Raw genomic sequence first — 19,630 nt, 5'->3', positions numbered from 1 at the left:
CCTTTGCACATGCTGTTCCCTCTTCCTGCTTTCCTGGCACGCTCTCCATTCCTCCTCCAAGTCCCCTCCTCTTGTTCTTCAACGGCTACCTAATGTTATTTCCTCAGGGAGGATTTCCTCCCTTGTCCCTCCCACCAGGTCAGGTCCCTTAATATACTCAGTCATGACACTTGTCATGGTGGGTGGCCGTACATTTATTTATGTGGCTGTTGGGTTAGTTTCTGCCTACCTTGCAGATGTATGAGCAACATGGGGGCAGGTCTGTCTTTGCCCACCATTGTACACCCAATGCCAGGCCGAGTGTCTGGCAGGCAGTGGGCACTCAGCAGATAAAGTCTGAATGTAGTGAATGAGACAAGCGTGTAAAGTACACAGCAGGCCATAAATGTCAAAATAGACAGACATTTTTGTTCATGAATGAATGCTTCCAGGATTGGGAGGGCTTTCATCAGGACCTAGAGATGAGGAGGTTGAGTCAAGGTAAAGCTTGCTAGCTAGGTGGCCTGGGGCAAGTTGCCTTTTGCAAGGGTCTCATCTGTAAAATGGGCACAGGTTGGACAGCATAAGCTGAGGTGTTGACATTCCACGCTCCCCAAAGCCTGCCGTGTTCCCTTCACTAAGGCTCATTCTCCCGTTCTCCCGAGGGCAGGGGTTTAGGTGCAGCGCAGCCCGGAAAATTTTCCTGCACAGTCCGGGGTCCCCCCAAACCCGGGAGCGCAGCCTGGGTTCGTCCATCCTGCAATCCCACGTGCGGCCATCGGGAGGCGCTCGAAGACCAGCTACTACGCGGCCCAGAAATCCCGGCGCAGACCCGCCCGCGGCTGGGTTAGTGCCCGGGCCCGCCCCTGGCAGCCTCCCGCCCTCCCTTCCTGCCCGCGGCGTCCCGGCCCGCCGCCCGGAGCAGCCATGCTGAGCGCGCGGGCCTGGCTGTGTCGCGGCTTCCTGCTGTCCCGCGCCGGGCCGGGGCTCGCTGCGAGCCGCAGGTACGAACGGGCGTGCGGGCCGCTGCGGCGCGCCCAGCGTCTGTGGGTCGCCGCGGCCAGTCGTCCTGGCGTTGGTCCCCATCCTGCCCGGGCCACCACTGCATGCCTGGTCCTCCCCCATCCCCTTCCAGTCTGCTCCTGTGACTTGGCCCTTGGCTGTGACGCCCCCCTGCCCCTCCACTCCCTTCCCCTCCCCTGGGCCTGCAGGACAAGCTCCTCAGGGACTCTGTTCTGTCGCCACCTCCAGGAAGCCTTCCCTGAACCCCTATGCTGGAAAAGGGCCCCTTCTCCAACAGCGCCCTGGGCTGGCCTGTCACAGCCCTCATTGCTGCACAGATCGGTAATGACTGAATTCGGCTCTGCAGCACCCCCTCTCAGGCTGAGCTCCCTGAGCTCAGGGCCCGGGGCTGATTCTCCCAGTGTCCTGGGGGTCTGGCACAGGACCTGGTCCTCACGCAAGTGCCCAGTGGGTGGATGTTGAATGAGGGGACCCCTGGGACCAGTTTCCTGTGGTTGCCCATCACCTCTTCCACTAGCAGACACGACCCTTCAGGGCCTATCTCTCCACCCACAGTGGGCGACCTCCCGGCCAGACTGTGTACCCAGAGATTCCAGAGGGACCAGGGGAGGGGCCCGGTTAGGGGGTAGAATGGAGCCTGAGGGACCATTCTGTCCATTGTGACTTGCCCTGACCTCACAGTCTTCATCCTTCCCACCACCAGGTCCAAGAGGTTGGGGGAGACTAACCTGACAAGGAGCCCCCAATGAGCCACCTTTCCTCACCCCCCAAAAAACATAAGGGGGAGCACAAAGGCCACGGTCTCCCCCGTGGTTCAGAAAGGTGGGTTGAGCTGGGGGCAGGGGTTTCAGGGAGGGCCGCAGGAGGCCTGAGCGGGCTGGGGGTGGGGGCTCTCCTGCCTGACCCACCACCTCCCCATGCCAGGGGGAGCTCCTCCCGGGACAAGGACCGGAGTGCATCGGTCAGCAGTTCTGTGCCCATGCCTACTGGAGGGAAGGGGAGCCGGACCAACTGCTCCCAGCCTGCACCCCAGAGAGCCCCCAACCGCCTGATCAATGAGAAGTCACCGTACCTCCTGCAACATGCCTACAACCCTGTGGACTGGTGAGTCCCCCTCTTGGGGCCCCCCCTGAAGCAGCTGGCGCCTCAGCCCCTCCTGGGCTCCCTGGGCTGGTGACTGACGCCCCACCCCGGGCCTAGGTACCCCTGGGGACAGGAAGCCTTTGACAAGGCCAAGAAAGAAAACAAGCCAATTTTCCTCTCAGGTAATGCGCCCGCCTTCCTGGGATGAGGGCGGGGTGGTTGGGGAAGGGGGAGAGTCCTTTGGGTCAGGGTCCTTCAGGGCTGGGCCCCCCTGGCAAGCACCCCATCCTCCCCTGCTCCCATGGCCCCCTTCCAGTGGGGTACTCCACCTGCCACTGGTGCCACATGATGGAGGAGGAGTCCTTCCAGAACGAGGAGATAGGCCGCCTGCTCAGCGAGGACTTTGTCAGCGTGAAGGTGGACCGGGAGGAGAGGCCAGATGTGGACAAGGTGTACATGACCTTCGTGCAGGTGAGCGGGTTTCCCGTGGGGGGGGGGCAGGCACCCTCACAGGGGATGCGCCCGGCACCCTCACCCCGCCCTCTCTCCACCAGGCTACCAGCAGTGGTGGGGGCTGGCCCATGAACGTATGGTTGACTCCCAGCCTCCAGCCCTTTGTGGGGGGCACTTACTTCCCCCCTGAGGACGGCTTGACCCGAGTTGGCTTCCGCACACTGTTGCTGAGGATACGGGATCAGGTGTGTATGTGTACGTTGGGGGGGTGGGCAGGGGGAGAGGGGCCGGGGCAAGAGAACCAGGGCCCCCCACCCTACGCTGACCTCCAGGTCTGTCCTGCCTTCTGCAGTGGAAACAGAACAAGAACACCCTGCTAGAAAACAGCCAGCGAGTCACAACAGCCCTGCTGGCCCGGTCGGAGATCAGCATGGGTGACCGCCAGCTGCCACCCTCCGCCGCCACCATGAACAGCCGCTGCTTCCAGCAGCTGGATGAAGGCTATGACGAGGAGTACGGCGGCTTTGCTGAGGCCCCCAAGTTCCCCACGCCAGGTCAGTGCCACACTGCAAACCCCCCCACCCCAACCTGTCCTGACCCCTGGCTTGGTCATTAACCTCCTGTTCTCCTGACTGACCAGTGACCTCCTTACTCCTAGCCTGAGAGTGGTCGTCCAGCCCCCTAGCTAATAATGAAGACCTGACTTCTGGTCTCAGCAATGACCCTGACCTGGATAATGACCTCTTGACCTTTGGTCTGGTCAGTGACCCTATGACTCTGGTCTGGCGTGACTTTCTGGTCCTCTGTTGGCCAATGATATTCTGACCTCTAGCTTTGGCAATGACCTCTGTCTTCTGGATTGACCGTTGACCTCCCAACCGCCAACCTGTCCAGAGACTGCCTGTCGAGCGAACTCCTCACCTGAACCTGGCCGAGGGCTTGTGGGCGGCTCCGACCTGTGCTGCCCGCCCCAGCCCGTTGTCTCACCACGTCTTCTGGCACCCACAGTGATCCTGAGCTTCCTGTTCTCCTACTGGCTCAGCCATCGAATAACCCAGGATGGCTCCCGGGCCCAGCAGATGGCCTTGCACACCCTGAAGATGATGGCCAATGGGGGCATCCGGGACCACGTAGGGCAGGTGCGGGGGCCAGACATTCCCTGCGGGAGTGGCGCATCAGGAGGCCCCGGGAGGGGGGCAGAGGCTGTGATTGGTCTCCAGCCCCATGTCTGGCCTGGCACAGGGCTTCCACCGCTACTCCACGGACCGCCAGTGGCACATCCCGCACTTCGAGAAGATGCTCTATGACCAGGCACAGCTTGCAGTGGTCTATTCACAGGCCTTCCAGGTGACCTGGAGCAAAGACCCTTACCTCGGCCTGTCCACCCCACCCGGATGCCCCTCCCAAGGCCTTCCTGGTGGCTTGTGCCCTCCTTTTAGTCTCAACCTAATTCCCTCCCCTCTTCCCTTCCTGGTGGAATGCTGACTGCCCCTCACCCCACCCCATGTTCCTAGGCTGCCCCCAGCACCTCTATTTACAGCCTCTTTCCTTTTCCCCCTCAGATCTCTGGTGACGAATTCTACTCCGATGTTGCCAAAGGCATCCTGCAGTATGTGTCTAGAAGTCTGAGCCACCGGGTGTGTGTCCCCTGGAGGCAGCAGGCCTGGCTGGGGAAGGGGACGGGGTCTCCACGGCCCCTGAGGCCAGAGCCAGCCAACTCTCCCCTCCCCACAGTCCGGAGGCTTCTACAGCGCAGAGGACGCTGACTCACCCCCAGAGCGGGGCGCACGGCCCAAAGAGGGCGCCTACTACGTGTGGACGGTCAAAGAGGTGCAGCAGCTCCTCCCCGAGCCCGTGCCGGGTGCCACCGAGCCACTGACCGCAGGCCAGCTCCTCATGAAGCACTACGGGCTCACGGAGGCCGGCAATGCCAGCGCCAGCCAGGTGAGGGCTTCTGGGGGCTCATAAGGGGTCTGGGAGCCGGACCAGCGGTGGACTTCCCCCTGACAAGGGCTGTTCCCCTCAGGACCCTAAGGGGGAGCTGCAGGGCCAGAACGTGCTGACCGTCCACTACTCGCTGGAGCTGACCGCCGCCCGCTATGGCTTGGACGTGCAGGCTGTGCAGACCTTGCTCGATACGGGGCTGGAGAAGCTCCTCCAGACCCGGAAACACCGGCCGAGGCCGCACCTGGACACCAAGATGCTGGCGGCCTGGAACGGTGGGGGCCGAGGCCGAGGCCTGATCCCGTTTGTAGGGCTTCCTTTTGCAAAACCCCGTCTGAATGTCAGGCACCTGCTCCATGTCAGTTTTTCCTTTGTTAGGTGTATCATCCTCACTTTACAGACAAGCAAACTGAGGCTTAGAGTGTTTAAGTAACCCACCCAAGGTCACCCAGCTAGTGGCTAGCAGGGTCAGGAAGCCCACTCTGCTTGGCTCAGAGCCTGAGCCCTTACCCACTCACCCCTGTTGCTCCAGAGAGTTTCGGGGACTGGGGGGTGGGGGTGGATGTACCTGGAGGGCCCCAGCCAGCTTCTCGTGACCACTGAGCTTTCCTCGCCCCAGGTCTGATGGTGTCTGGCTATGCTGTAACCGGGGCTGTCCTCGGTCTAGAGAAGCTGGTCAACTACGCCACCAACGGGGCCAGATTCCTGAAGCGACACATGTTTGACGTGGCCAGTGGGCGCCTGATGCGGACCTGCTACGCGGGCTCGGGGGGGACCGTGGAGCACAGGTGGGGGCTGGGCAAACCAGGAGGGCTTGTCTCCTTGCACGCCTTCCCACCTCTGGCCCTGCACACACCCCTGCCCACCTCTGCTCTGCTCCCTTCTCCCCTCCACACAGGCTTCACCCCTGGCCCCGCCATCTAATCGCTGAGCACTCTTAGCTTCCCTGGGCTCACCCGTGGCTGATGGTGCCCACCCAATAGGCAGCTTTTGAGGGTTAGGGAAATAAGGCATGAAAAGCGCCCCCTCTGTGAAAGCCCCTCTCCCTGGGGTCTGTCCTCACCCCCTCCCCTAATGCCCATCCATCCAGCAACCCGCCCTGCTGGGGCTTCCTGGAAGACTATGCCTTCGTGGTGCGGGGCCTGCTGGACCTGTACGAGGCGTCGCTGGAGAGCGCGTGGCTCGAGTGGGCTCTGCGGCTGCAGGACACACAGGACCAGCTCTTCTGGGATTCCCGGGGTGGTGGCTACTTCTGCAGTGAGGCTGAGCTGGAGGCTGGCCTGCCCCTGCGCCTGAAGGACGGTCAGTGAGGGGGGATGGCCTGGTGTCCCGGACCAAACTGGGGCCTACGTTTCCCTGGGGGAGCCTTAAGTGCAGTGTGTTGGTGTTCTGGTTTGCTAATGCTGCCATTTTGCAAAACACCAGAAACGGACTGGCTTTTATAAAGGGGGTTTGTTTGGTTACACAGTTACAGTCCTAAGGCCATAAAGTGTTCAAGGTAAGGCATCAACAGTAGGGTACCATCACCGAAGGATGGCGGATGGCGTCTGAAAACCTCTGTTAGCTGGGAAGGCAAGAGGCTGGCATCTGCTTGCTCCCAGGTTGCATTTCAAAATGGTGTTCTCCAAAATGCCAGGGTCAGCTTCCAAAGGCTGTCTTCAGAATGTGTCTCTCAGCTGCAGCAAGCAGTGAGCTCCTTCTGTCTGAGCTTTTAACAGGACTCCAGTGATTCAATTCAGACCCACCCTGAATGCATAGGGTAACATCTCCATGGAAATTATCCAGTCAAAGGTCTTGCCCACAGTTGATTGAGATTGGAGATCTGTCTCCATGGAAACAATCAATAGGTTCCACCTAATCAACACTAATATGCCTGCCCCTACAAAATTGCATTAAAGAATATGGCTTTTTCTGGGGGACATATATGTACAAACCACTACAGTTGGTAAAGAGCAGGTGGGAGCCAGGCCTGAGCCCTCCAGGGGTCACATCCCATCTCCGCCACAGTTAACCGCCTGACTTTGGGCTGGTCTCTCACTATTCCTAAACCTCTGTTTTTTTACTTGCAACATTGGTGCTACCCCACAGGTTGATGTAAAGATCACTTTAGCTAATCCCTAAACATGTTTTGTGCAGTGACTGGCACACATGGCTGCACATATTGGTGAACAAGACCCTCTTGGTCGCAGCTCTCAGAAGCTTCCAGTGTAGTCAGGAGACAGCTCATCCACAGCAAGGCTTCCTGCAGACTTGGACACAAAAATGTATAGTTAAAACTGTGGCAGGTGCTGTGAAGTCCAGGCCCTCTGGCTGTGCCCTCTGCCCCCTTCCCCTTCTCGGTGGCCCTTTAAGTAGCACCTGAAGATACCTGACATGTCCTTACTTGCCTGCTAACAGTCTCTCTTCCCCATTCAAGCAGGTTGTGACCTGATCTGATTTAGGTTTAGGAAGGTCACACCGACCGCTGGCAGAGAAGGGATGGGGGCAGTGGAAATGGGGAGACCAGTTAGGAGGCTGTTAATGATGTCCAGTCCAGGCAAATGTTGCTGAAGGCTCAGACAAGGGTAGAAGTGAGAGGTAGGAAAAGTGGTTGGATTTGGGTCTATTCTGGCAGCAGACCCGACAGGGCTGGTGAGTGTATTAGGAGTGGGGTGAGGAGGAGGGAGGGAAGGGCAAGGAGGTGGGTGACTGGATGGAGTTGTCATCAGGGAGATGGAGAAGACTGGGGGACCAACGGTTCAGCCCTGGACAAGTGGCACTGAGGATGCCTGGGAGAGAGCAGGTATCAGTGACTGCTGAGGCTGGCCTTAAGCCTTCAGCTCCGTGCAGCAGCGGGGCGAGCAGGGCCAGGGCTGCAGACACTCCATGCCATCTCCTGGGAGCCCGGCCACAGTGCTGGGCCTAGGGCCTGGGACCCAGTGACCCCCTCTCTCATCACCCCCTGCCCCCCACAGACCAGGATGGTGCAGAGCCCAGTGCCAACTCCGTGTCGGCCCACAACCTGCTCCGGCTGCACGGCTTCACGGGTCACAAGGACTGGCTGGACAAATGTGCAAACCTGTTGACCGCCTTCTCTGAGCGCATGCGCCGTGTCCCAGTGGCATTGCCCGAGATGGTCCGCGCCCTCTCGGCCCACCAGCAGACCCTCAAGCAGGTGGGGGGGTGGGACAAGGGTGCTTAGGTGGGGGCCCTGGGTGGGAGAGGAGCTGGGACCAGAAGGGGGACTGGAGGCATGGGGTGGAGTTCCCAGAGCTGAGATGTGTGCAGGTGTCAGTGCGTGCAGGTGTGTGGCTATCTGTGAGTACGTGTGTGCACGTGTGTCTGGGTATCCGTGGGAATGTCCGTAAGGGCTGCTCTGTGGAGGTGGAGGTGTCTGTGTGAGCGTGTGTGTCTGAAGCAGGTGCCCGTGTGAGGGCATCACAGGGCTCTCAGGGTTGTGGGAGCCTCTGGTGGCTGAGTGTGTGTCTGAGTATTTCTGTGTTTCAGTGTACTTGGGTCTGACAGTGTGTGTGCTTGTCTGCACGTGTGTCCCTATGTGTGTTATTGCTGTGTGTGTGCATCTGATGTGTGTGACTCTGGGTGTGTCTGGGTGTGTCTGGGTGCCTGCCTTTCCAGTGTGTGCTGGTGTGTGTGTTTGCCTGTCTGTGTGTGTCCCCAACTTTAGGTTTGTCTGCCTGTATTTGCATGTTTGTCTGTATATCTCTGTGTCTGCCTGTGTGTGTGTATGTGTGTGTGTGCCTGGTGTTTGGATGTGTGGTATCTGCCTCTCTGGCCATCTGCTGTGTGTGCATATGTGACCACTCTGCGTGTCTTCTCCCTGAGTGTTGTGTGTCTTCCAGTGTGTTGGGTCTCCTGTGTGTTGTGCTCGTGTCTCTATCCATGCGTGTGTCTTCCTGTGTTTGTATCTCTACCACTAGGAATGATGTTGCCACTTTGTGTTTCCCTGTGTGAGTGTGTGGGTATGTGTGTGAGTGTGTGTGTTCCCACTCTCCAAGTTTGACTCTGGTGTAGCTGAAATGAGTCCCTGTTCCTAGCTGTCTCAGGACTCCTCACTCTCTGAACTCTGACCTTTCCATTGTAGGGGCTTTGGGAACCCTGCTTGGAGGCGTTTTTCCCTGTGGGGAAGGGGTAGGGATGGAAAGGAAACTTCTTGGGGATAGAGGGTGGGGTGCAGGGATGGAGAAGCCAGTCCCTCCATCTGACCCTGGAGGGACCCTCCTGTTCTGGCCAGATTGTGATCTGTGGCAGCCCCCAGGCCAAGGACACCAAGGCCCTGGTGCAGTGCGTGCACTCCGTCTATGTCCCTAACAAGGTATGCGTTCCCACGAGCACCCTCGCCCCCCAGCTCCCCAGCATCTCCTCCTCCAGCCCCTCTGGAAGCTTGGGGTAAACCATCCTTGGGCCCCCAGGTGAGCCGTCTCTGCTCTGCCACTGCCACTGCCCCAGGTACTGATCCTGGCTGACGGGGACCCCTCGAGCTTCCTCGCCCGCCAGCTGCCCTTCCTGAGTACCCTGCGGCGGCTGGAAGACCGGGCCACTGCCTACGTGTGTGAGAACCAGGCCTGCTCCATGCCCATCACCGAGCCCTGCAAACTACGGAAGCTGCTACTCCAGTGACTGCCCCGACCCCCTCAGGCCGGGGTGGAAGGCCGAGCATCCCAGCTCACCAGAACCTGTGGCCATTCTCGCTGTTCCCCCACGGGCACCCACACACCCTGGAATAAACCTAACAGTGTCCCGCGGTGACCTCAGGGCCTCGGCCTCGCTTGTGCGGGAGGGGCCTGGGTTCCAGCCTAGGAGCCCCCAGTGGATTCTGCCGCCATCTCCGTCTCGTCCTTTGCCTTCTAGTGGTCACTAGGCTGCTCCCCACCCTCCATGGTCATAGCAGCCTGAAGGAAACTGAGGCCAGAGGATGACGAGCAAACACAGAAGAACAAGATGGGGATGGGAGTGGGGACTGGCCTGCGAGGAAGAAAGACCAACTGTCCCCTTCAAGGCTGTGAAGGGGGCCTGCCCGCCTCTCCCCATCATCTCCTCCTGTTTTGAGCTGGTTAAGGGGCAGGGGGATAGGACTGATTTAGATGAGCTTTCATTTTTTCACTGAATGGCAACATCTGTGTATACCCTGCTGCCTTGTAGGACCTGTCAGGACTAAGACATTTCTTTTGGAGGACCCATCCAGCCCTCAGCCTCCCCTGGATGGAGCCGAGGCTTCCCTGCAGAGTAGATTAAAACGTCCACCCCCCTGCTTTCATACAAGCCAGTCCAGGAAAAGAATTATCTTTCACGTAGAGCAACTGTTGGACTGGAAGTTCTTCTCCAAATCTGAGTCCCTCAAATTGCAGGGAAAACACTTCCTTCCTGAGACCTCCTCCTGCCCCCTCAGTGTGGGAAGATGCTCATAAGTTTCATCCTTGGCACCCACGCCTTTGCAGACCTCAGAAACCCCATCCAACTTCCACCAGGGGGAGAGGTTTGGGGAGCACGATTTGGGACACAGGCAGGTGTAGAGTGCTGGGCTGACAGGAGGGGAAGGAGCTGCCCCCTGGGGCCCTCAGGGCTGGAGTTGAGGAGGCTGGCAGGGGGCCTCTGCTTGTGGCAGATGTCAGCAGTGGGGAGGAGTGGGGCAGGGCAGGAAGGAGCCAGGAGACTGAACCGAATCACTCCAGAGGCCGCTGAGGACCATGGCCATCCCTTGCACACATAGTCACACATAGCCACACATGGTCACTGGGACCGGGGTCAGCTTTGTCTGCCACCTGGCCCTTCTGGAAGGGATTAGGACTCTGGCCAACGAGGTCAGCTGGCCCCTTTCTGGCTGGAACCTGCTCAACCTGGCCAGGAAGTCAGAGGGCTAGGAGAGTGAAGCCTGGCTTGGGTGCTGCAGGGAGGGAGGGCAGAGTGTGGTGAAGCACACTTTTTGGCAGCCCCAGCCCTGGCTTTGGGACCATGTGGGCAGTTTGCAAAGCCCTCTTGCCTCTCATCCCACTGACCCTCACATGTGAGGTGGCAAGGCAAGTACTTTTGGCCTCATAGGGATAAACATTCAAGGATCAGAGAGGATAAGGGACTGGCCTGAGGCCACTCAGGCACCTCTGGTTCTCTGGAGTCTTTAGGGTATTAAAAAATATTAAGGCTTCCTCTTCCCCAGGGAGGCCCGGGGCACAGCTGTGAAGCAGGGTACATTTGGCACCTTCTACCCTTTAGCTGGTCTTCCCTCTGCTTCTGTGTCACCTCTCTCCTGTAACAGGCACACTCGTAGCAATGGGATTCTGTGAACTGGTTCAGAGGAAGGAGTTAGGGCCTTAATGGGATGGTTCTCTCGGGAGTGCTTACATTTGCTAAAGAGGGCAAGGCTGAACATGAAGTCTTGCTCAGATGGTGGGATTCTAAAAGTCCGCAGCATCCTCCCCAGCCAGCAGTCCCTCTGTGGTGGGTCCCCCTGCCCAGGCACCCTCTTACTGCGTGGCATTGCCAGCAGGTCTCCTGGGTCAGTGGAGATAGAGCCTCAGGTTTGGGCAGTCACTTAAGGAATTTCATCTCTTTGAGCTTCAGTTTCCTTATCTGAAAAATGGAGGGACAGCCACCCACCTCCCAAGGCTGGTGAAGTGACTAAATGGGATAATGTTTGCATCAGCCCTGAGCAAAGAGTATCACAGATGTGAAGACTATCTCAGCTCCTGAGGGGGCCAAAAGGGCTGTGAGGGAGGGGTAAGGACGAGGGCTGGAGGGGGTCAGCAGGGTGAGGCCTACACCGACTTTGCCCTCAAATCCAGAAGAGGTCTTACACTTAGGTCTATCTGCTAACTTCCTTTTAGGAAACAGGCCCAAAGAGAGGAGTTTCTTGCCCCTCTCCCCTGCCCTACTTGAGGTTATTCATTTATCCAACAAAGATTTATTAATCATCTATGATGTGCCAACGCTAGACTAGATTCTGGTGAGCAAAATGGACATCCGGCACTGCTCTCAGGGAATGAATAACCTAGAGGCGGAGACAGAGAATCACTGCATTACTACAAGCATAAACATCATCCCAGCCTGGGCTAGGTACTACGAGGTTCCAGAGACTTTTGTCTGGCTAATTACTGTCCCCTCAGCACTGTGGCACTCAGTAGGCACTGGAATACTTGCTGAAAGAAGGCCACTGTGGGGTGCCATCTGAGCTAAGACTTGGAGGGCAGGAGTTAGAGATGGTTTAAGGTCTTCCTTTGCCTTCTCTGTGCATCCTGCCTCCCTCCCCCACTCAGGCTAGAGATGAGCATCTCTGGCTGTCAGAGGCCCCTGGTGCCCCAGCCCAGGAATCAGGATGCCTTGAGTGGCAGGTCTCCCCCAGGCCTAGAGCCCAGGGAAGTAAATGTGGGTCTTGGTTTATCCAGATGGTAGGTGTGTGTAAGCCTGGGTATGTTCTAGAACAGAGACCAGAAGTGGCCTGGATGATGGATGAGGGTGTGGGGCCTGCTGCCAGTAGGCAACCTGTCCACTAGGCTGGGTAACCTCTCTGGCCTCATTTTCCTCCTCTGCAAATAGGGGATGATGAGAGGCGGTACCTCCCGGGTCAGCCTTGGGGCCTCTTGACCCTTTAGACTGCGGCTGGCCGCAGGGAAGGAGGTGTCAGACGCGCGGAGAGCACCATAAATAGCCCCCCTCTCCCGGAAGACTGCCCCCGAGTTCAACACTCCGGCACTGCACGCTCTCTCGCTCGCTCGGAATGAAAGCAGAGTACCGCCAGAAGAGAAAGGCACTTAGGGGAGCTGCTCATTAGCATGAAATGCAAATGAGCCGGCCTCATTTGCACAACTCAGAGCCCAGATTCGGCGAGAGGGCAACCTGGGAGGCCAGGGCGCAGCCGCCGCTTTGCCCTCCGCACTCCGCGACCCGCCCCAGACGGGTGCTGTGATAACCCCAACGCAGCGGGAGGCGCGCGGGGGCTGTGTGGGTGGCGCAGCCTTGGGCGAGCGCAGAAGGCCCGGAGTCAGGGGCGCGTCGGAGGTCATCTGGTCCATCCCTCTGCCTCCCCGCAGTGCCCCGAAGTCTCTGGAGAGGGAACTGGCCCGCTGGGTTCCGCCGTGTCTACCTCCCGCAGAGTTTGGGGAACTGCTTCCCGATGTCTAATGCTCGATGCCCGCCTCGCCCCCCACCCGCCCAACACTCGCGCGGCGCTCAGCTCCGGGGTACCCAGTCTTTTGGGGCGGCGCCAGTAGCGGCAGAGAGCTGGAGCTGAGCGCGCCGCGGGACTGGGACTCCGGGAGGTGAGGCGGGGCGGGATCCGGGGTCTGCGCGTGCGTGTGCGAGTGGGAAGCCGCAGACCCGGGAGGACCAGCCCCCGATTGGGTGGAGCTGTGATGGGGGAGCAGCTCTGCGAAGCTCCTGTCCTGCGGATTGCTTCCCCCTAAGCCATACTGGGACTGAGGAGGGGGAAATTGAGGCATGGAGTACGGGGTTTGAAGGAGCTTTGCACGTTCTGAGTTGGTACAGCCAAGCTCTGTGCTTCTATCTTCTCCCACCCACTCGAGGCCCCCGTAGGACCCTTCGCTGCTCCTCCGGATCTGGGCTCTGCGGTCTGGCGCTATCTGCCTGGGGCCACGTGTTCAAGCACGAAGCCCTGCGTGGGGTCCACACTCCCCAAGGACCCCTAGAGGCCGAGGGGATGAAGCTCAGGAGCGTCAATGTGAGGTAAGGGCAGCGGGTTAGGGTTAGGAGGTTAGGGTCAAAGTCGCAGGCATAGACCTGGAGGCAGCACCAACGCGCCCAGGACGTTAGTGGAGACCACGCCCAGACCATGCGGATGCCAGTGCCTGACTCCGCCTGATTCCCCAAGGCCCGCCCCCTCGGCCTGAAGCCCCACCCCCAGGACGGCCTGCTCCCGCCTCCTTCCCCAGTCCCGCTCCCACGCTCTACTCTAGGGTGGGCGATTAACCAGGTTGGAGACCCGAGATTTCGCGCTGGGACTCAGGTCACTCCCCTCGCTCCCGGGCCGCCCGCCTCCCTTCTCCTCCAGGCCTGCCCAGAGTTGGGCCCCGCCCTCCGGCTGCAGTCCAGTTCAGGGGTCGTGGACAAAGGATGCCCGGGAGGCGCTACCCCAGCACCCGCTGCGGAATCCTCTGTTTCCCGGGGGCTCCCTCCAGGGGAGTCCCAGAGACCCTAGCGGCCAATAGAAAAGTGGGTTCGATCGGGGCAGCCGCCTGATTGGCTCCGGCCTTTGGGAGCGAACCCAGGGGTAAGGGGAGGGAAGAGGGGCGGCCCGGGTCTTTGGGGTGGGAACCGGATTCCAGCTGTGGTTCTCCCCCGGCGTCCCCGCCTGCTCTGCCACGGCGGCCGGCCAATGAGCGCGCGGCTCTGGGCCGGCGGCGCGCGGCGATTGGCTACGAGGCTGGCTGGGGGAGGCGGGGCCGAGGCTTGAAGTTGGAGTGAGGGATCCAGCTGTGGTGTGCGCCGGGCTTCTCGCCGCCGCTTTCGTTTGCTCGCTCCGCGTCTCGGCCGGAGGAGGAGGCAGTGGCGCCGGCGACAGCTACGGCAGCGGCAGTCACCGGCCGCGGCGGCTAAGGCGGCGGCATCACCGCCTCCACCCCCGCCCGGGACGGCCCCCTACCCTCTCCTCTCCCCTCCCGGACCGAGAGGCCCCGCGGGGCGGAGGAAGGAGCCGCCCCCACCCCTTCCAAACCCACCCCCAAAGAGATCCCTCCCCCACTCCCCCCGCCGCTGCTGGCGCGGTGCGGGGACGATGCTGACCCCTTAGATCCAGCTCCAGCTGCACCGCGGGAAGAGGGGACGCCCCTCCCCGGACCCCCCCACCTTCTGTTGGGTCCCCCTCTTCTTCCTCCCCATCTTGGGGCCGCTTCGCTGAAGGTAGCGCCGAATCCGGCGACCGGAGCCTGGGCGCGAAGAGAAGAAGCCGGAACAAAGTGAGGGGGAGCCGACCTCCTGGCCCGGGGGGCCCCGGGGCCCTAGGGGCCCCGGGGAAGCGGGACTTGCGCCGGGCGGGGCTCCCCTGCGTCCCGGCGCCCCGCGGGCAGCATGCCCCTGCGTGTAGGGGGAGCTGGGCTGAACTGGCCCTCCCGGGGGCTCAGCCTGCGCCCTAGAGCCCCCCAGATGCGCCCCCGCTGGGGACCCCCGGTTGCGTGAGGACACCTTCTCTGAGGGGCGCCGCTCGCCCCTCTCCCGACCGCCCGGGGCCCCGGCTGGCCAGAGGATGGACGAGGAGGAGGATGGAGCGGGCGCCGAGGAGTCGGGACAGCCCCGGAGCTTCCTGCGGCTCAACGACCTGTCCGGGGCGGGGCGCCGGCCGGGGCCCGGGTCGGCGGAGAAGGACCCGGGCAGCGCGGACTCCGAGGCGGAGGGGCTGCCGTACCCGGCGCTGGCCCCCGTGGTTTTCTTCTACTTGAGCCAGGACAGCCGCCCGCGGAGCTGGTGTCTCCGCACAGTCTGTAATCCATATCCTTCGGGGCTCGACGGCCGGGCTGGGGGGCCCGGAGGGGGGCGCGCCGCGCCGCCGGAGGGGACCAAAAGCCAGGTGAGTCCGAGAAGTGAGCCTGGAGGGTGGGTAGATGAGAGGGGGGACTGCTAAGGAGGGAAGAGGGTGTTGGAATGAGAGCGGGAACGGGGGCAGTCGGGCCGGTACCTACCCCTGGCGAGCCTCACCTCCGTGCACACACCTCGATCCTCCTTGGGTGGTTGGAATCGCGGCCAGGAAAGGAGAGGGGACGTGCTCTGCAGGTTCGCTGCGGGATGCTCTCCAGATGTGGGTAGGGGAGGGTCGTCATCCTCCAGATGTGGGAAGCTTCGGGAGGCTGGCAGCTCTCTTCTGCCTGTCCGCCGGCCGGTTAGCGAGCTGGGCTTGGTTTCCGAGTTTGGTGAGGGGGGTGGAGAGGAAGCGGCGGGGACCAGGGAGGGGAGAACCGCAATCTCCTGGGTTTCTCCCCTACCCGCACCCCAAAGTTTGTGGCGGATTCTGGGGCCCAATCCCCCCACCTGGTCCTTGAGGCTAAGGTTTTTACTGACACAGAGGGAGATGTTGGGGGGCGGGGACCAGGTCCTATTCCCCCCACCCCCTTTGTGGGTTGGAGGCACAACAAGGAGATTCCGGCGGCGGCTGATGTCAGGGGCGCAGAATGAGAACAAGATGTGGTGGAGGGGGAGCTGTTAGCCCCCAGAGCCAGAATCGAGCCCCTTTCAGCTGGAGTCCAATGCCCCGAGTCCCTCCCTCCACCCCAATTCTTTATTCGATGCAGGGTGCAATAAGGTGGGGTGGGGAGTTTTGTGCTGGATTTTTGTCTTGTGGAGGGAGAGACTGTGGCAAGAGCTCTGGCAAGTGGGGGATGGGATTTAGTCGGCCAGGTTACCCCTCCCCTTTCCCAAATAAAGAATGCTTCCCTCTGCTCTCAGAGCAGGTATGGGAGACCGCAGACCTCCAAAAGTATTTGAGGGGACAGTGAGACTCTGAGCAGGTTTGCTAAGGAAGACTTTGGTTCACCACCCCAGTGTCTCCTCCAATGATGGGTTTGGGGAATGTAAACCTGACATTACAGGGAAATGGATTTCACAGTATCCCCCATCCTCTGCCCAGTTTGAAGTGTCAGGGGAAACCCCAGCCTCCTTGGCCACACACCCCTATGCCCCCCCTTCGGCCTCCCCCAACTCAAAGCACTGCTTGACTAATGCCAGGCTCCAAGCTCCCGGGTGGGTCCCGCCACTGCCAGAAAGAAAGGGGGGTGGTGTGCTGCCATCCTAGGTCTCAACAGTTTCTCCTAGCTCCTTTCTCCCAGCTCAGAGGCCCTTTGGGACCCAAGGGGAGACCCTAGGCCCCCTTTGCAGCCCCTGAGATCCCACCTGGGACTCTGCTTTGGTGAAGGGGGGAAGCTTGGTGCTGCCCTCACTCTGCAGCTCTGCTGCCTCTAGCGCACAGAGCAGGGATGTGAGCTTGGGTCACCCCCCACCCCCACCCCATTCCTCCGCCCAGTGGGTCTTTGGGAAGCTCCCCTCATTGTACCCTCTCCCCATCACCTGCCCCTTCTCCCTTTCTCTCTGAGCTGCAGAGAGAGGTGGGCGCCTTGGGAGTCTGAGGACCCACTGAATGGGCACCCCTCAGGCTTTAGGTGCCCCTCACCCCCCAGACCTATTTCTCCATGGCGGAGATGAAGAACCAGTGTCCCTCGGATGGGTGGGCTCTGAGTCTCCCTCTTCTCTGCCCCTAACCACCCACCTTCTCCGTGGATGGGAAAAAGTATCAGCACTCTCCTTCTCTCAGGGGTCCCAGGGGAGGTCGAGAGGCCTTCCTTCTTCCCCTCCCCAAGACAGCCCTCTTGGCTGGTGCCTCCCCCACCTGCCCTCCCTCCAGGTGCTAGTAGCAGGCCTGGGGGGCAGACGCCTTCCTTGGGGGGGGTCCTTGGGGATTCCGGAGGGAGTGAGTGGAGAAGGCTGAAGCGAGGGAAGAGTGGGGGGAGCCCAGAGCTCATCTGGGCATAGGGAGGCAGGCTGGCCTGCGGGGTCTGGCTGTCTGGGGTGGGGGGCATCAGAATCACTAGATCTGGACAAGCAGCCAAGCCTGGGGTGGCTGAGGATGAACTGAGAGCAGTTTCTTGGTGAGGGGGCTGCCTAAGCAGTGTCCCCCCACCACCACTCTTGTCCCATCAAGTTTCAAGGGAAACCTATATTTTTGCTGTCAGAGGCTCTGGACTGACACTCAGGCCTCAGTCTTTTCCTTTTTCTCATTTTGGTATCAGTGAAGCCTCCCTTGGCTCCACAGTGTTCCTCCCTGTACCTCTGAGCCTGAGGACATAAGGAGCCCCCACCCCCACCCCACCCCCCCACACACATACACACACGCGCACACAGGCTACACAGTCCTGGAGCTGGCCAGGCTCTTTGGCACATTCTTCAGTCTTCTCCGCCCCCTCCTCTCTTGGGCTTTTTAAGAGACCAGGTTTCCTAGAGAGGAGATCTACACCCAGGGAGGAAGTGGGGTGTGTGTGTGTGTGTGTGTGTGTGTGTGTGTGTGTGTGTGTGTGTGTGCTGGGGAGGAGGAGGACGGCAAAAGGAAGAAGGGCTTGGAAGTGCATGTTTTGGCATTGGGGAACCACTGGGAATCAGAAGGCCCCGCTCCCTCCCAGGTTACAGGGGAGCCGGTGTGTTGGACTTTGCAGCGTGTGTCTCTTCAAGTGGGAGGGAGTGCACTTCCCCTCCCGGGAAGGAGACCCTGAGCATTCCCTCTCTGGCTGTTGTGTCACATCTGGAAGTTTGTGTAGGAGTTTCTCCAAGCTCAGAGCCCAGCACAGCTTTTTCTCATTTGGAAATCACAGGCTGGCATTTGGGATGCTGAGAGGGGGAGTGGGGGGGCAGAGGGGGAAAGGGGAGTGTGCCAGGACTGGGGGGGAGAAGGGGGAGGCCCGACAGCAGGAGCCCTAATGGCTTCCAGAAGTGAGTGTGTGTGTGTGTGTGTGTGTGTGTGACTGTGCGTCACTGTGTGTGCGTCACTGTGTGTGCCTGAGTGTGTGCATCTAGAGGGGAGGGGGCACCAGGAATTTCTGGAGCCTTCCTTGCCACTGTCCTAGTGCCCCCAGTCTGCCTGTTTTTCTTACCTAGGGAGGAATCTCCATTTTGGTCCTCAGAGGAAATGGGGGAGGGGGCACTTCCTGTCTGCCCACCAATTCCCTTCTCCCATTTTCAAGCCAAGGTCTCCAGTGTGTGTTCTGGGGAGAAGAGCTGGGGCTGGGGAATTGGACGGCCTGGGGAGGGGGACGAGCACCCCTTGGCACCCTTTCTGCCCTCGGCTCACTTCCGTCTGGGTCACATACACGCCCTCCCGCCGCACTGTTGGGGGACTCCCCATCACCCCCAGTGCCAGCTAGAGCCATTCCTGGGATCACCCCACTGCACAGCCCCCTCACCCCTCGCCCGCTCCCGCCCCAGCTCCCACCCCGCCCTGCCTGCCTCAGCCAGGATGGCGACAGACACAACTGCTCACACACGCAGACTTGCGCGCGCACACACACGGAGTCACAGACACTTGAATCAGATTTCTGGCCTGTTTCCCCTCCCAAAGATTCCAGGGCTAGTCTCTGGTGTCTCTGCGTCTCACATCTCTGTCTCTGGGTGGGGCCGGCGGCCTCTCTGCGGGCTTCAGTTTTCAATTCCACTGGAAACCTCTCTCCCCGCACACCCACACCCTGGAGCGGATGGGGGAACCTCAGGGAAGCAGGCTGGTCGGGGCGGGGGCTTGGCCGCGGGAACCCCCTCAGCCGCCTCTGGCCCTTGGGATGGGTGGGGGGAGGAGGTTCCCCCAGCCCACTTTCTCAGCCCTTACTAGGAGGCCGGGACTCCTGGGCCCAGGCCTGTTTCCTCCTCAGCGTTCCTTGGTCTTAGATTTCCAGGCTTCTGCCGGGGAATGGGGCAGCTGGGGGGCCCACTTCCCTTCCCTGTGCCCCTGGAGGCCCAGTCCTCCTCACTCCCCTCCCCCTCCTCCCTCACCCCTCTAGCTGCAGGGCCAGGCGAGGGCTCTAGGTAAAGCCACAGGCCAGGACTCAGGAGTGGAGATAACCTGCTCTAGTTCTCTCCCAGGAGGGAAAAAAGGAGGAGGGATGGAAGTGAGTTCCTCTCCCTGCCATTTCCTTTCTCTGCTTTTGATGGTGGGTTGTGGTGAGAAGGAAGATCCTCTATCTCCTAACCACCCCCCCACCCTTGGGATCCACTCCAGCCCGGACAGTCACCATAGCAACAGTAGACATGTGACTGCACAGGTCTCTCATAGTCACTATGGCAACCAGTGTCCCCCGTTCCCTTGGTTGCCATGGGGATTTGTCACATGGTTTCCCCCCAACCGGATAACCTGTGGGTCCCCCACATCCCCTTCCCTGCGTAAGGACAAGACAGCAGCTGTGAAAGGGGAGCTCTTGTGTGAGGGGTCCCTTTAATTACCATGGCAACAAATCCACACCACCTGGTGACACATCCGCTCGTTGTTATGGCAACAGAGGAACATCACACAGTGACATACGGCCGTGTTCCCAGGGAAACGAGCCCCACCCTGAGAAGGGTGAACGACCCCCCTTCCCATTAATGAGAGTTCATTATTCCTCTATTCATATTGTCCTAAATTTTTCTGTGCCTTGGTCTCTTTCCTGTGTACCTGTAGTGACAGGGGAGAAGTAGCAAA

The 19,630-nt window shown here is 60.3% G+C and overlaps 2 protein-coding genes across 13 annotated transcripts in view; both read left to right on the top strand.

Annotated features, from left to right (window-relative positions):
- Window positions 1-864: 864 nt before the first annotated feature.
- Window positions 865-9,582, top strand: SPATA20 (spermatogenesis associated 20). 3 transcript variants are annotated; one of them, XM_037808855.1, is made up of 17 exons: window positions 865-983; window positions 1,706-1,824; window positions 1,927-2,106; window positions 2,203-2,267; window positions 2,402-2,556; window positions 2,640-2,783; window positions 2,891-3,092; window positions 3,547-3,677; window positions 3,781-3,885; window positions 4,101-4,175; window positions 4,273-4,482; window positions 4,565-4,757; window positions 5,102-5,270; window positions 5,573-5,784; window positions 7,437-7,636; window positions 8,714-8,794; window positions 8,929-9,582. In XM_037808855.1, the coding sequence occupies exons 2-17, from the start codon at window positions 1,748-1,750 to the stop codon at window positions 9,097-9,099; spliced, it is 2,370 nt and encodes a 789-aa protein (XP_037664783.1). In that variant the 5' UTR covers window positions 865-983; window positions 1,706-1,747; the 3' UTR covers window positions 9,100-9,582. The 3 variants fall into 3 exon arrangements, with proteins under 3 accessions (XP_037664783.1, XP_037664785.1, XP_037664784.1); XM_037808856.1 differs by lacking the exon at window positions 865-983 and adding an exon at window positions 1,231-1,323; XM_037808857.1 differs by lacking the exon at window positions 1,706-1,824 and having other exon boundaries at window positions 888-983.
- A 2,782-nt stretch (window positions 9,583-12,364) lies between these two features.
- Window positions 12,365-19,630, top strand: part of CACNA1G (calcium voltage-gated channel subunit alpha1 G) — a 64,153-nt gene continuing 56,887 nt past the window's right edge. For 6 of the 10 annotated variants that reach the window (XM_037808718.1, XM_037808723.1, XM_037808721.1 and 3 more), the window contains exon 1: window positions 14,672-14,913. In XM_037808718.1, coding sequence (XP_037664646.1) covers window positions 14,672-14,913 — 242 coding nt within the window. Of the gene's footprint in view, window positions 12,732-12,788; window positions 14,914-19,630 lie in introns of those variants that run through there. The other 4 variants (XM_037808725.1, XM_037808716.1, XM_037808717.1 and 1 more) reach the window with 3 other exon arrangements.

The sequence above is a fragment of the Choloepus didactylus genome, chromosome 18 (assembly GCF_015220235.1).
Source record: "Choloepus didactylus isolate mChoDid1 chromosome 18, mChoDid1.pri, whole genome shotgun sequence".
In the NCBI taxonomy this organism is placed as follows: domain Eukaryota; kingdom Metazoa; phylum Chordata; class Mammalia; order Pilosa; family Megalonychidae; genus Choloepus; species Choloepus didactylus.
This window is presented reverse-complemented; position numbering and strand designations above follow the sequence as displayed.